Source organism: Balaenoptera borealis (genome assembly GCF_965194805.1).
Source record: "Balaenoptera borealis genome assembly, chromosome: 16".
NCBI lineage: Eukaryota > Metazoa > Chordata > Mammalia > Artiodactyla > Balaenopteridae > Balaenoptera > Balaenoptera borealis.
The window spans coordinates 63110485-63126325 of record NC_138872.1 but is presented as its reverse complement, the minus strand read 5'-3'; the positions used below and the strand labels follow the sequence as shown (position 1 = coordinate 63126325).

At 50.4% G+C, this 15841-nt stretch overlaps 1 protein-coding gene across 3 annotated transcripts in view; it reads right to left on the bottom strand.

Moving 5' to 3' along the window:
- Window positions 1–15841, bottom strand: part of ABCC1 (ATP binding cassette subfamily C member 1 (ABCC1 blood group)) — a 131988-nt gene that overhangs the window by 74039 nt on the left and 42108 nt on the right. For all 3 annotated transcript variants that reach the window (XM_082360759.1, XM_082360760.1, XM_082360761.1), the window contains exons 3-5: window positions 15356–15481; window positions 12419–12556; window positions 11086–11211 (exon numbers count right to left, since the gene is read on the bottom strand). In XM_082360759.1, coding sequence (XP_082216885.1) covers window positions 11086–11211; window positions 12419–12556; window positions 15356–15481 — 390 coding nt within the window. The remainder of the gene's footprint in view (window positions 1–11085; window positions 11212–12418; window positions 12557–15355; window positions 15482–15841) is intronic.

Sequence of the window (15841 nt, the reverse complement as noted above, 5' to 3'; positions counted from 1 at the left end):
TTTAATCTTTATAACCACACTACGAAGTAGGTAAAAGCATCATCCTCATTTCATAGTTAAAGAAACTGAGGGGCAGAGAAATGAAAAAACTTGCCCGGGGTGCCAACAGCTAGAAGCAGTGGAGACAGAATGTGAGTCCCAAACAGTCAGGGTCCGGAGAGAGACATTAATCAAACGATCACATGAACAAATACAAAACCACAAGTGTGACAAGGCTCATACCCCAAAGGCAAGTCAATATTACCAGTGAGATCACTGGTATCTCACTGGGCTGATCTAGTTGACAGAGGTCAGGGAAGGCGCCCCTGAGGAAGATGGTCAAGCTGGGGTCTGAAGAGTGAGGAGAGGATAACTAAGTGAAGGGGAAAGGCAAGGCAGTCCCAGCAGAGCGACTAGTGTGTGCAAAGGCCCTGTGGTAGAGGGGAGCATAGCCAGCTCCAGGAATCAAGAGGGGGCCTGAGTAGTCTACACTGGAGGCTGTGCTCAGTCTACGTTGGAGGCCACATAAGGGACTTTGGTCTCCATCCCAAGAGCAACAGGAAATCATCAACAGATTCTAAGCAAACTTTCAAAGAACCTCTTTTCCAGAGCCACAAAGATGAGCTCCAGTTCAATGCCACACAGGCAAGGAACGGGTAATCAGCACAGAGCCTTTGAGACTGCACACAAGGGCCAATATGTTCAGGTCTAAATCCTGAAACACAAGTGTTAGTGTAGGTGGGGTCACCAGGGAGTGAGAGGATCATTAGCCGAAGATGTTGCTCTTCGTTCCAGCATTTTGCAGAGATAAGATGCTGGGGAGCCCCATGAGGGAACACACACACTCTACCCAAATGGTTGTCAACCCTGGCCGGGGGCACTCGAAAAAAAAATACCGTATCTGCCCCACCCCCCAGAGATTCTGATTTAGCTGGTTTTGGGGTGGGTCCAGGCACTTGAGTGTTTGTTTTTGTTTTCAACTCCCAGAGTCTCCTTGACCAAGTGGCTGGGCAGGAAATGTACAAGATAAGCCCAGAACATCTTGTCACACCTGACGGGAGGAGGGTTGGTAAAAGGCCTCAGAAGCAAACAGAAGTGGTTCCCACAAGCCCAGAAAGGGACCATTTGAGCTGCAATACAGATAGTAAGTCAAAAGGACTGAGACACATCACAAACGTTTAAATACACAAGTTCATCTTGATACTGGAAAAGAAGAAAAACCTCTTGGTGTCGCTGATGAAAAGATTCTAGTGAACCAAGTCGTTGTTTTGAAAACAGAAAAAAAGAAAGAAACAAGCATTTGTCTATGACACCACAGGGTGACTAAAGAGATGAGGAAGCGTCTTTGTATAAAATGGTCCCGCTAACAAATGAAGGAATGATATCACATAAGAGGCTGCACCACTTTGCAACCATGGTGGATTTCTGGAATACTTGATGATATTAAAGAATTAGTATGTTTTTAGGCCATATAATGGTATTATTGTTGCACTGCTTAAAATCCTTATCTCTGAGATATTATTGTGGAAAGTTGGAGAAGGGTATACAGGAACTCTACCATTTTTGTAACTTTTTGTGAGTCAAGTTATTTCAAAATAAAATGTTATTAAAATTTTTTAATTCCTTATCTTTCCGAGATACATATTGAAATGTTTACATGCGATGCAGGGTAAACAGTCCGTGGCGGTCATTATACCATGCTGTCCACATTTGTACACATTTGAAAGTTTCCATCATGAAAATCTTCCCCAGCGAGTCAAACAAGAAGCCTGGGCTGAGAACCACCAGGTTTCACTCTGGGGGCCGTGAGGCATGGGGAGGTTCCAGTCCTACCAGCCCGGGAATCACCTGGGGAGCTTTGTAAACACAGCTGCCGAGAGTCCCAGCCCAGACCAACTAGATCACTCTCTCTGGGGCTGGGGCCCTGGCACCAGTATGTCTTTAATCAGATGCAGCTGGCCCACAGACCTACATTCTAAACCAACCTAAAGCCAGATGGCCCTGGGTTCAAATCCCAGCTATGCCACTGTCTAGCTGAATGACCTTGGGCAAGTCCCTTCACCCCAAAGTCTCAGTCTTCGCATCTGGGAACTGGGAGCGGTCAGTCCCACTGCTCAGCCTACCTCATGGGACTGCAAGGAGGGACAAGTGGAATGAGATCCATGGGACCTCATTTTTCCAACCTAAGGCCGCAGCATTATTCCTGGAGCAGGTGGTGGTATTTGCTTTGTAGGCTGGTTTTTCTTCTGGAAGTGGATGGGTTGTCAGGGAATCGCAAATACACTTCAACTACAGCCCAGTTCCCACCCACTGTAAAAAGCTAAGGTGCTGGCAGAGAAGGGGATGGGGCGGGACACAGCTGGCAGTGACTCATTTATTTCTTAAGCAAAAAATGAGGGAGGATCTGCTTATATGCCAGGAGGTGGCTAAATACATCCAAGACTGAGCTACGCAGGAGAGACAGTGAGGTCCCGGCCCGGTACTGCCTCTCGCCTTGGAAGAGAGGGACCGTAAGCAAACCAAGATGCAAATAAATATACAACTATACACGGTGAGAGCTGTGACAACAACAAAACAGGGTCCCAGCGGGGGTGGGAGCCAGGCGTGGGGGGCGTCCATGGGTGAAGCAACATGAAGCAAGGTGGTTAGAGGGAGGTTTGAATCCCAGCCCTGCCACTTACTAACTGAGGCGCCTGGGCCAAGTTACTCGGTGATGATGAGATTAAATGAGATAAAACCTGTGAAGTACTTACGACAGCTCCTGGCAAAGAGTAAAAGCTCGAGCAATGACATTAGCAGTCTTAACGTGAATACTAATGGTAAACACAGTAACAGGTCCGCCGTTTCCTGCAGACCGTGACACACCAAGAACTGTACCAGACGCTTCACATCAGGGCTGGCAAAGTCAGGCCCACAGTCCGGCCACTTGCAAAATAGTTTTATGTGGACACGGCGATGCCCATTCATTTCCGTACTGTCCACGTCTGTTTCTGAGCTACAGTGGCAGAGCTGAGTACTTGCGACAGAGACCATGTGGTCTACGAAGACTAAAATATTTACTATCTGCCTCCTTACAGAAAAAGTTGGCTGACCCCTGCTTACATCAGACCTCACGACACCAAAGATGGCGATTCTTAAGGGGAGGAACTAGAACTCAAACGCGGGCCTTCTGCCTCCAAATCCAGCCTTCTTTCAGTCTTGGCATCAACGCAGAGTCAGCCCTGCACAAAGACGCCCAGCCGAGGGGGCGAGTGGGGGCCGAAGTGCATCTGGTCCTGGGCCTGGGGGCGGCAGGACTGCATCGGCTGAAAGGACGCAGGGCCTTTCTCAAACTCATCCACCCAGAGCGGGCCAGATGCCTTTTTCTAACCTGCACAAGGCCCAGTGCAAACTGTCAGGGTGTCAGGCTTATACACACAGGGGCCTCACAAATCCTGGCATTGCTTCAAAATCAGGCAAGCCCAGCTGTGGGTCAAGAACAAAGCAACCTAGACTTATCATGATCATTTCGTAAATGTATAGAAATGGCGAATCACTATGGTGTGTACCTGAAACTAACAGCATTGTAGGCCAATTATACTTTAAAAAAAAAAAAAAAGGGACATGTAAACACAGAATTCAAACAAGTCTACAGTGAACAATATTTACAATTGTTATAATGATGCAAACACTAATTACTGATGTAATTTAAAGTATGATAAAATTGGGGGGAGAGGATGAGGAAGGAGAGGTGGAGTTATTCAATCTTCATCTCAACATTTATAAAGTTAAAAACTGCTCTTTTGGGCATTCCCTGGAGGTCCAGTGGTTAGGACTCCACACTTTCACTGCTGAGGGCCGGGGTTCAATCCCTGGTAGGGGAACTAAGATCTCACAAGCCATGCAGCACAACCAAAAAAAAAAAAAACTGCTTTTTTCTTTTCCTTTTATTCTACCTGTATGAGAAAATAGATGTTATCAACTAAACCTATTGTGGTAATCATTTCACAATACATGTAAATGAAACCATCAATGTTGTATACCTTAAACTTAATCAATGATGCATGTTGATTATTTCTCAATAAAACTGAAGAAGAAGAACGAAGCAACCTGTCGGCTGCGTAACTGAAGGTGAATTCATTCCCTTTATACCCAACTGTACCCAAATGGAGTCCTACCCCTAAGACCATAAGAAATGATGGCCCAGCGGGGAGAGACTAATCCTCACTCTGGCTAGTAAAAACCCCAGCCCCTGCGAGAAAATGCACCCTCCAGATGCAGTAAGGCTGGGTCAGCAACGTGAACACTTCAGTTTCTAATGTGCACAATCCAGGAGCCTCCTTAAGTTCGTCTCCCCAGCTCTCCTCCCTCCTCTGGATCCAGATACAGATGTTCAGATTATCAGAAGTCACATCGGGCAGACAGCAGGTCCTGTCACCAGCACAGATAAGAAATTACATCAGCTTGGGAGCCGGTTTCTGGAAGTCCCTATCTGACATGAGAGGCCTCAAGTGATAACAGACGATTAGAGTTCTGAAGTAGTCAAGAACTGATAATTAAAGAAAGAAGGAAAGGGACTTCCCTGGTGGCACAGTGCTTAAGAATCCGCCTGCCAATGCAGGGGACACGGGTTCGAGCCCTGGTCCAGGAAGTTCCCACACGCTGTGAAGCAACTAAGCCCACACGTCACAACTGCTGAGCCTGTGCTCTAGAGCCCTCAAGCCACAACTACTGAGCCCACATGCCGCAACTACTGAAGCCCGCGCGCCTTAGAGCCCGTGCTCCACGACAGGAGAAGCCACCGCGATGAGAAGCCCTCACACCACTATGAAGAGTAGCCTCTGCTCGCCGCAACTAGAGAAAGCCCACGCACAGCAACGAAGACCCAACGCAGGCAAAAATAAATTAATAAAATAAAATAAGAAAGAAGGGGGAAAAAAAAAAAAAGGAGGTCGCTGGACAAGGATCCAGGCAGCGTTCCGTTCAACCAAAACCAAGCAGAACTTCTCAAGGTGGAAAAGACAGGGCTGCTGGCTGGGGGTTTCCTGGCCTCTGAGACTGGAGTAACTCCTGTCCCAGGAGGAAGGAGGATTATTAACTGATCCCCCATTTGGTTAGAAACAAGAATAATTCAGACAGGCCCTGGCTGAAAGCAGAGGAAGAGGAGCAGGGAGCTTCATGCAGAGAGCTGCATTCTTTGGCATCTCTACCTGGTGCAGGTAATTAGGCCTGAAACTATGAGGTTTAAACTCATCTGGTACACAGCCCCCAGGCACTGGTCCTCTGAGAACTGGTCACGCGTGACCTCGCACGAGGCACTCTAAGGACCTTTGTCTGGGCCCTCAGCATTCTGGCCTTTCTGTCGGAAACTCTCTGGGTCCCCACCCACCTTTTCTGGTTCTGATTCTACTTTTAGTTCAGTTTTCTGCCAGTTACTCCAGCAGTAAGGGACGCGTGAGCAGCAGTGTAGCTCAGACCAGGGGTTCTGAAACCCGGCCCCATCACCAGCATCCACGGTGCCTGGGGGTTTGTTAAAAATAGAAAGGCTTAGGCCCCACCCAAACTGACTGACTCAAGAAGCTCTGGGGGTGGGACCCCGCAATGATCTGTGCTTTAACAAGCCCTCCCAGGTGATGCTGATGCAGGCTCAGATGTGAAGGGCTCACCGGGTGGAAGGACTCCCAATCCAGCCTTGTGAACTCAGGCGACACTACACCACCCTGAACCTCGGTGTCTTCATCTGTAAAATGGGGGGGAGACTCACAGTTCCGCCTCAAAGTTGGGTTGCTGTGAGGATTAAATAAGTTAATTTTATTTATTAACACAAGGCTGCTATTATTATTATTGGTTGGAACCACCTAAACGTCCGACAGTAAGAAATCCGTTGGCACAGCATGTTACACTGGTGTTCTTTGTTGGCTCTGCCGCTTCTCAGCTGTGTAAAGCTCCTCCGGGCACAGGACCACAATTTCTTCTACTGCGGCACACACGATGTGTGCTTTTCCCATGAACTCGTCCGATTTCTCTTCCTGGTTTTTGATGCTCTGCTACACACAGGGTCACTGTTCAGGCCAGCCTTCCTCTCAACCTGCCTGGACTCTCGCAATGGCTTTCCTAAGTGTCACCAGCCTCATGCATCCTCCTTTCAGCAAGAGGGATACTCCAAAACACTTCCAACCTGAGTGTGTCACCCCCCGCCAGCTGAAAAACCTTCCATCAGATCAAAATTCTAAGTCCATATGGTGACACCCAATTCTACCCTTGATCTTTCATGCTCAGGTCCCTGGCCCCTGTGATCCAACCAAGCAGAAGTCCACGCAGTTCCCAAACACCCACAAGTTCCATCATACCGCTGGACCTCTGGACATGCTGCTTCCACCACCAGGAGCACCTTCCCATCCACCCTCCAGCCTTCAACCTTACTGGCCTGACGGAGGCATCCCCTCCTCCGGATGCCGGCTCTGGCACCCCAGGCTGAGTTCAGGACTGCTCCTCGGGCACCCGCAGCCCCCAGCACTTCCCTGTCTTGGAACCCCACTGTCCATCCCGCAGCAGCAGCTTATTTGCCTGCCGCCTCCTCCTCCATCTCTCCTAAGGGGTGGTCAATGTCTGTTCGTTTCTAGGTACTCCGAGCCCAGCGGAGCCTCCGGCACAACACCGAATCACTAAATGGCTGAAAGCATAACGGAGAAAGGAATTAAAAATGGAGTTTTCAATGCTCTCATTAACAGTCTAGGCCCAGCAGTTGCCTCTGGGCTGCAAGGGGTAGAGACTGACCATGAAGGGGCAGGAGGGGACTTTCTGGGGTCCTGGGAATGTTCTGTATCTCAATAGGGGTTTGAGTTACTCATTTGTCAGCACTCATCAAATGGTAACTTAAGATTCAGGAATGTCACTATGTAAATTTACTTTAAAAAAAAAAAAAAAAAAAAAGAACCATAAAGAGATATTGAGCTCTGGCTAATGATTTGCACAGTGAACTGTGTGAATGAAGGATACTAATGTATTTCAAGGTGACTTTTAAATACCAAAAATCTTAGCCGGCTGGCTGGCTAGACAGATTTGTGATAAAGCAAATTTAGCAAAATGTTAACTTGTAGAATATAGTTGGTGGGTAGATGGGGAGTACTCGCTGTGTCTTTCAACTTTTCTGTAGATTTGAAATGTTCATAGCAAAATATGAACAGGATTAAAAATACCTCTTACACCAAATGAGCTGAGCAGTTTTTAAGAATTTGCTAAACCGGTGCTTTTCAACCATGAACCACCCCAGGGATCTGGTGAAAATGAGACCCTGACTCAACAGGACTTGGCAGGCCTGAAACTCTGCATTTCTAATGAGCAGCTGAGGGATGCTGATGCCGCCGGTCTGAGGACCCCACTTTGAGAAGTGAGGGCCTACTATCCGCCACATTTGCCCCTGATGCCCCCAACTGCCAATGGCAACCCCCTCCCTGCACCCTAAGCAGCAGCCTCAGGGCCAGCAAGATAAAAGGACTAGAGGCCGGGGACAGGTGACAGCCTCAGAAAGCCTGCGAGGCCCACTCAGCCTGGCCCCACTTGATGCACCGAGGGGAGCAGCCCTGCCAGGAAGCAGGGCCAGGACACAGCTCTGAGTCACACATCAGGCCCGGGGCCAGCTGGGGAGGACGGCAGCTTGGTGACTCAGCAGGGGGGAGAAGGTCAGCACTGCCGGCCCCCATGCTGGCCCCGCCTGACCCTGGGCTTGGCTGACTGCTCGCTCTGAGGACAGGTGACATGTGACTGCTGCTGTGAGGGCGGGACAGCGACAGGGACCGGACTCACCCCATCTTCCAGGCTCCACTGTGATGTGAGCCCTGAGGGTGACGGGGGGACAGCAGAGGTGACACCTAGCAGTGTCCTCCTCCCCAGATCACAGGCCTCCGTTCCGGGGCAGGGAGGGGGGTGCAGCCAGCATCAAATCGAGCCTCAACCCATTTTCAAGAACAGGACACAGAGGTCTTGAAAGGAGAAGCGACTTGCCCAAAGTCAGATCCAAAAGTCACATAACCTGATTCCCAGTCTTCATCTCAACTGTAGTCACACAGTCTGCTGACCTGCTTAACGAGACCATAGCTTCCTGGGGGCATGCAGTAGATGGTATTTTCCAAAGTTGGCCAGGCATCACTTGCCATCTCACACGCTCTTCTTACAATGAGACCTGGCCGCTCCCCCATCTAGAGGTGGGGGCCTGTGTGCGCCCACCCCTTGCACCCAGAAGACCTTCGTGGTTGCCTCAATCAGAAGAGGGTGGCAGGAGTGACTCTATGTGACTCCGGGACTGGGTCCTAAAAGGTGACACAGCTTCCACCTCGTGCGCGCTCACTCTTAGAGACCAGCCGCCACGCTGTGAGGAAGCCCAGGCAGCTCGGGGAGACCAGGTGGGGCTGTCAACCCTGGCTGAGGCTCCAGCCAGAGGCCAACGCGCTAACCACCCGACACATGAGCAAGGACCCTGAGTGAAAACTACGCAGCTGAGCCCAGCCAATGCTCGGGCCTGTGACACATAACAAAGTACTGTTGCTGTTTTATGCCACTAAATTCAGGGTGGTTTGTTATGGAGTAACAGATAAGCGTAGCAGGGCATGGACCACACTTTTTCACATACTGCTGTGTCCCCAGAACTAAGCGCAGTATAAAAACGGTGCTTAATAAATATCTATTGGAAGAATAAACGGGACACAGGTGAAATTAAAGTCCAGGGTCTGCCTGACTCCAAAATGAGGCTCTCCTTCCATTACCATGTTGCCTCCACCATCAGATTCAGGCTGTAAGTCAAGACAACCTCTCTGAGCCTCGATTCCCACAAGAGAAAAAGAACAGCTGGGAGAAGAGTCGGGGTACCCGGGCAGAGAAGGCCCCACACCCCAGAACTGCAGAAAGCACAATGGGAGGAGGAAGGCAGCTCTGTGAGACACCCCGATGCACACACACCCAGGAAAGAAGAGACAGGAATTCTATCCAGATCCCAGAGGGGACCAGAAATCAGAAATTCCCCACAAAGCATCAGGGACCGTCCAGTGGGAGAGGCTGCTTCTCAGGCCCCACAGGGAGCCTGAAGAGTCAGGAGATCCCCACGTGGGCCTGTCTGCCTCCCCCGGGCTCGGTTTACCCCCAGAGCACCCCAGGGTCTGCAGTCACTCAGGGGGGTATGACTTGTTCAGTGCGATCCCCGTCTCCACAGAACAGCCTGACATCTAATGTTTCTGATGGGGACACTCCACTGTCACACACCCACACCCGTGCATACAAACACCGACGAATAGCAGACATGAGGGCCGGAGACATCTTAGCTCCTCTGTGCCAGGCAGGGGCTGGATCCCCTGGGTGTTCATGCATGGCTGCTGCCCTTGTGAACTTGATACACATGCAAAACACACTCACATGAACACACAAAAACACACACATGCACACACTCATACACATCTACATGCAAAACATGTAAACATAAATATGTGCATGCACGTACACACACCACACGCACACACACCTGTGTGCACAAACACACATAAATACACACATTCACAGACACACATACACACTTTTCTAATTTCTCCAACCCAGCTCCCCCCAGAGCAGGGAGATGAGAAAATGAGGCCTCTCCGAACACACTCTAGGGCACGGGTTTCTGAAGCTCACGCTGGGAGCATCCGTCGCCTCCTCCAGGCTGATGCCCCACAGGTCCTTTCATCACCCACAAAAGCAGCCTCAGCCTTTTGCTGAGGTTCAGGCCAAACCCAGCAGAACCACAGCTGAAAACTGCTCCCACTGCAATTTCATCCGTTAGCAGCTGACTAACCATGAACAAAGCAACAAATGAACGCTCCAAAGGCTTCCCATCCCTCTCAGAATAAAATCCAAACAGCCCACCCGGCCCATAGGTGATTGTCCCAGCTCTCAGAGGCCATCCCTCAACCCCCTCCTGCCTCTCGCTTCTCCAGCCGCACTGGCCTTTCCTGCTGTTCCGGCGACATTCACGGCAGCTCTGCCCCAGGGCCTTTGCACTTGCCACCCCTCTGCCTGGAACCTCTTCCCCTGGGTATCTGCTTGCCTGGCTCCCTCGCTCCTTCAGGTCTCTGCTCCAATGAGGTTTCCTGGGGGGGGGGGGGGGGGGGGGCTTCCCTGATGGCTTTTATCAAAACCACACACGACCCCAAACCATCATCTCCACCTCCTTTCCCCACTTTCTTCTTCCCAGCCTTTACCACCACCTGACTGATAGGATATATACTTGGCTCCTGGGTTACTGTTTGTGCCCCTGCCCGTGAAAACACAAACCTCAAGTGGCAATAACTCTGCTTTATTCACTGCTACAGCCCTGTGTCCAGATTGGGGCCTGGCACTCGGCACTAGACAGAAGGAGGGAAGAAAGAAAGGGGAGGAGTGAGGAAGGCAAAGAGGATGGACGGAGGCAGAGAGGGAAAAAGAAGACAGGCAAGGGTGATAAATAACCGTGTTCACTTTCCTGCTACCAGCAGAAGGGCGGCCATCCCCACCCCGCCCACTCAGATCCTTCTACACAAGCAGGATTTCCCTCAAGCGGACGGAAGAGACCCAGGATCTCAAACTCAAACCCCCCAGGGGCCCAAACTCAAACCCCCCAGGGGCCAGGCACGTACGTAGGTGAGGGAAGCAAGACTGTCTAATGAAGCAGGGAGTGGTGAGGACTGCGGTAGGAAACCAGGGCAATGCTCCTCAAATCTGGCCAACCGCTGCCATGTGGGATAACAGTCCTACTGCTGCCAGAACTTCACATTTTTCTAGAAAATCTGGACAGTTAGAACTTATATGAAATTTCCTGATTTTTAAAAGTTCACTCGCACTGTCTAAAACCACTACGCCAACCAAATGAGACAACGGGCTGGAAAACACAGCAGTTAACAACTATGAATCAGATTCCCTCCTTAAATCCCCCGAGCCACGTCTATGGCTCAGTTTTTCCATCGGTAGAGTGGAGAGGATAATGTCACGTATCGCCAGGTGTTCAGGGAAGACAGAAGGAGCTCCTAGATGGACGATACTGGCTCAAATCAACGTTAGCTGGCACTGTGTATTCTCTCTTGCACACACACATGCACACACACGTGTCTCTGTGATCACACTTACGGGATCGTGGATGGTTTCGGAGAACAGCGGTGAGCGGTCTGAGAAGCAGGACAACACAAGCTGAATCAGCACGAGGGAAAAGTAAATGTAGAAAGTGACATCGTGAAAGACGTCGACTTGGGCATCCTGAACAAGAGGGAGGGAAGGAGGAAGAAAAGATCACTTTCTGGAAGCAACCTGCGGAGGCCGGGGGAGCAGACAGCAGAAGGCCCACTCTCTCAGCCTGCAGGCCTGACGGCAAGCTTTCCCACCCTGACCCTACCCCCTGCAAGATAACAGAAGACAAGCAGTTACGTCACAGTGTGGTCCACACTGCCTGGTCCAGGCAGCCGACACGGGGGAGGAGCCCCAGGCTTGGGAGTAGAACAGACCTACCTTCAAGGCCTGACTCTGCTCATTCTGGCCGTGGGACTTTGTCTACTTACTTAACCTCTCTGTGCCTCAGTTTCCCCATCTACAAACAGACCAGTGGTTCTCAAGTGTGGGTGACTTTGCCTCCCAGGGAACATCTGGTAGTGTCTAGAGACACTTCTGTTCAGGAGCGGGAGGCTACTGGCACTGCCCCAAACATCCGACAACCACAGGACAGCCCCACAAAACAAAGATGTCTCGGGCCCCAAGTGTCAACTAGTGCTGAAGCTGAGAGACCCTGTCAGGGTAATTGTGAGAAGCCAGTAAGATTATTCACGGAAATGACTCAGTCCCCGGCCTGGCACTTTGAAAACACCAACTCAATAAATGTCAGCTGCCATCACTATTAAAGACTGCCTGAAATGTACACTGCAGGTGCTCAACAAACATTCAGTTGCTCTTCCTTCCTTTGCCTGATGCCAGTTCCTGATTAGCCCGAAGGTGACAGGGAACAACGTGACAATCTGAAAGAGCACGCTCTTCAGAATCCTTAGGAGCAGCGGATGGCAGCCAACGAGAGCCACTTCCCAGCCAGAGCAGCACCAAGGCAACGTGGGGACGAGTCTAGGGTCCCCAAGGAGCCACCACTCTGCAAACACTGCTCCCTGCTCCGCTCTGTTCCAGACAATAGACACCGAGAGCCAACTTGCCTGGCTGTTACCGCTGACAGAGGCTCAAAGGGTGGTGTGTATCTGCCCGCAGCTCCTGCCCCTGAGAGCTACACAGACACATGGGGCCCTGAGGAAAGAAGGTTCTAGAACAAAGGTTGCACAGGCGAGGGAAATCCTCAGGAAAGAAGCTAGGCCCATGCAGTAGCCATCCCCTGGTTCCCATGGAAACGCACGGTTTCCACAAAAGCCAGAAGGAACAAGCATCTTCCAGGAGATGCTGACGGAAGATGCAAAATGAGGCCACCACTTACCTCTTTTAAGGCAGTCATGATTTTGGATCTCAGGATGGCCAGGGCACACAGTAGGGCTATAAACCAGAAAGTGAGCATGATCCCTGAGGACTGGACTCCCCTCCTTCTCTCGATCTGAATTAAAAAGGTAGCAAGCAGCTGGAAGAGAAAAGCATACAACGGGAGTCATCAGGAGAAGGCCAGGCTCCCAAGGCTCCCACAGTCCAAAGCCTGGCAGATGCACGGCCTGGAGGAGGGCTGCTGTCGGGTCAGTGGGAAGCACTGGGAACAGCCTGGGAAGGACCTGGCTCCAGTCCCAGCTCTGCTCTCGCCTTGCTGGGTGACCCTGGGCAAGTCACCGAACCTCTCTGAGCCTCTGCTGCCTTGTCTGCAAAATGGGGATGGTAACAGTATCCAACTCGAGAGCTGTGGGAATCTAACAGACCAGGTACAGACCCAGGACAGGATGGAAAAGTCAGGGGAAAGCTCAGTTTACGATAGAGATCGGCACACTTTTTCTAAAAGGACCGGAGAGTAAATATTTTAGGCTTTGTGGGCCATGGAGTTTCTTTCACAACTACTCAAGTCTGCACTGCAGTGTGAAAGCAGCCTTACACGACACATGAAAGAGTGGACACGGCTGTGTGCCAATAAAACTTTATTTACAAAAACGGGTGGCAGGCCAACCCTCAATTTAGATCAGGAAATCCAGCCCTGACGCTGACTGGTTCTTGTGCCTTGGGCAACAGTGGTAACTGCTCCCCTTTATTGAGCCTCTCTTATCTCCGCCGCATAGGAGGCATTCACATGCACCGACTCGGTGCAGCCTGTTTTCAACTGTTTTCAACCCCAGTTTGCAGATCAGGAAACTTACTTAACCTGCTACTGTCACATGCCTGTCTTCAGGAAACTTCATTAGAACAACCATGGTGGGCAGATTGGGATTTTATTTCATTCCTGATACCCGGAGCTATGACTTCCGTTTTACATGTGACTTAGAGATCAGGAAGAGAAAATAAACAATGAAACTGTGTTTCCTTGAAAGAAGGAAATGCCACGGCCATTCCCCAGACAGGCGGCCCGCTGGAGGCAGACCCCAACGCCAGTCACAGTCAGGAACCTGACTCCCGTGGAGCTACGGGCACTGAGGGCACCTCCCCTCAGCCCCCAGCTGCTTGAGCCAGAGACACGTCTGTCTGTCCTCATCTGTCCTTCTCGGTCCCCCATCTCCCTCACTCCCTGCATCTATCCATCAGCAACTCACACTGGCTCTGCCACCAAGGCCCGCCCTCAGCTTACCTGCTGCTCACCCTGGTCTCAGCCTCCATCCCCTTATGCCGGATGACCCCCTACTGGCCTCCCAGCTTCCACTCCTGCCCCACAATCCATTCTCCACTTGGAGGCCACGGTCAGCTCTTAAATATGCACAGCCTGGCATGCCCTTGCTCAGAACCTTTGCCTTTGGGACTGGGGGGTTTTAACCTGGGGTCCAAGGACAGGCTCTGGATAGAACCCAGGGGTCCATGAACTTAGATGGGAAACAATTACAGCTTCACTTTCCCTCATTAGCACCACCAATGACACGTGAAAGCAACAAACCACAATGGCATCAGCAGTGCCTGGGGCTCTGTCACCATTAGAAATCGTATCTGAAAATAGACAGCTGAAGGGACTTCCCTGGTGGTCCAGTGGTTAAGACTCCGCACTTCCACTGCAGGGGGCACGGGTTCGATCCCTGGTCAGGGAGCTAAGATCCTGCATGCTGCACGGCGGCGGCCAAAAAAAAAAAAAAAAAAAAAAGTACCTGAAGATGTCTCTGACTATCATGTATGGTCAATTGCTATTTGGAAATTAAGGAAGCATCAGTCACAGCTACTGGTAGGTCTTGATTTGAAATGCATTCATAAAGAAGCACATATATTTTTATTTTGCTTTTTAATCTTTTGATAACTGTGATTAAAGATAACTGGTTTCCCAGCCCAAATGTCCTGCACCCAAAGAATGGATAAACAGTGCATGCGGAATCCATACAATCAAACACGCTGAGCGACTTAAAAAAAAAAAAAAGATCTTTGGAACCGCAGGGCCTGAGAAGTCAGACTCAAACTGCTCCAGCCTTCATGGTTCCATTCACATGACATTCTGGAAAAGGCAAAGCGATAGGGGCAGAAAACACAGCAGCAGTAGCTGGGCGGGGGGCGGGGTAAGAGGTGGAGAGAAGTGCTGGAGCGGCACCAGGGGAACTTTTGGGGGTGATGGCGCTGTTCCATATCTTGATTGTGGACATGGTACTCACCTGACAATATTTGTTTATCAAAACTCATGAATTGTTCAAGGAAAAAAGTGAAGTTTACCCTATGTAAATTAAACCTCAAGTAAAAATATAAATGTACATCACAAAATCTTCATATGTATACATATGTGTGTATGATTGGTTTCCTTTGTAAGCCTATGTGTTCTATGATTATTCTGAGAAGGAGACCAGATTGGCAAAGAAGAAAGGGGTCCATGGCACAAAAAAGGTTTAGAACCCACCTTCAGGAATGAAAAACAAGACAAAACCCACTAACCCTGAAGCTCGAGGTCCTTTGGGGTCAGCCCTCTGCCCTTCCTGCCATTCCTGCTCCCCTGCTCTCCCCTCCTTACTGTCTCTGCCCCAGCCACACAGGCCAACTCTCACTCTCTCCCTCCGACCCCAGGACTTTTGCACATGCTATTCTCTCCAACTGGATCATCCTCTGCCCCCAGCCCCTTCAACTTTTTAACATCCTGCTCATCCTTTAGGCCTCAGCCCCATCATCCCTTCCTCCCTACCCCCCACAAGACTACATCAAATTCACCAAACTGTATTCACCTAACTGTTCACCTAGCTGTATTTCTGGATTTCTACTGTGAGATCATTTCATTTCTAAATGCCAGCCACTACTTTTGGTCTCCACAGTGCCAGCCCCTACTTACCATGGTGATGCCCAAGAGGGTTGGGCTGACCAGAAACACTGGGGCCAGGAGCTTGCCCAAACTTCTTTCCCAGAAAGAGTAGAAGAGGTCTGCCCAGCAGATGATCCATAGCAAAAATCCCAAGGCCTGGAAGAGAAGTACACACACATCTTACAACGGACAGCAACGGAACTTCCCCCAGCACCTGTGCAAAAATCTCAGCCTTGGGGGCACCAGCCACCCCCTAAACCATCAGCTGTGGTCTTCAGATACAGCATGTATCCTCTGGAACACAGACAAGCCCTAGGTAGGGTGAGCCGGCACCTGGGCTGTCCCACACGGGTCTGTATCTCTCCTGCACCACAGGCACAACTCTGTATGGTCACTACTCTCCCCAGCACCTGAAAACGCAAGTCTCTGGCTTATCTACATCTGTAACCCCAGCAGCCTGCACAGGGCACCTCTCAGGATGACCATTCATCCAACAATATTCATCCAACCAAAATT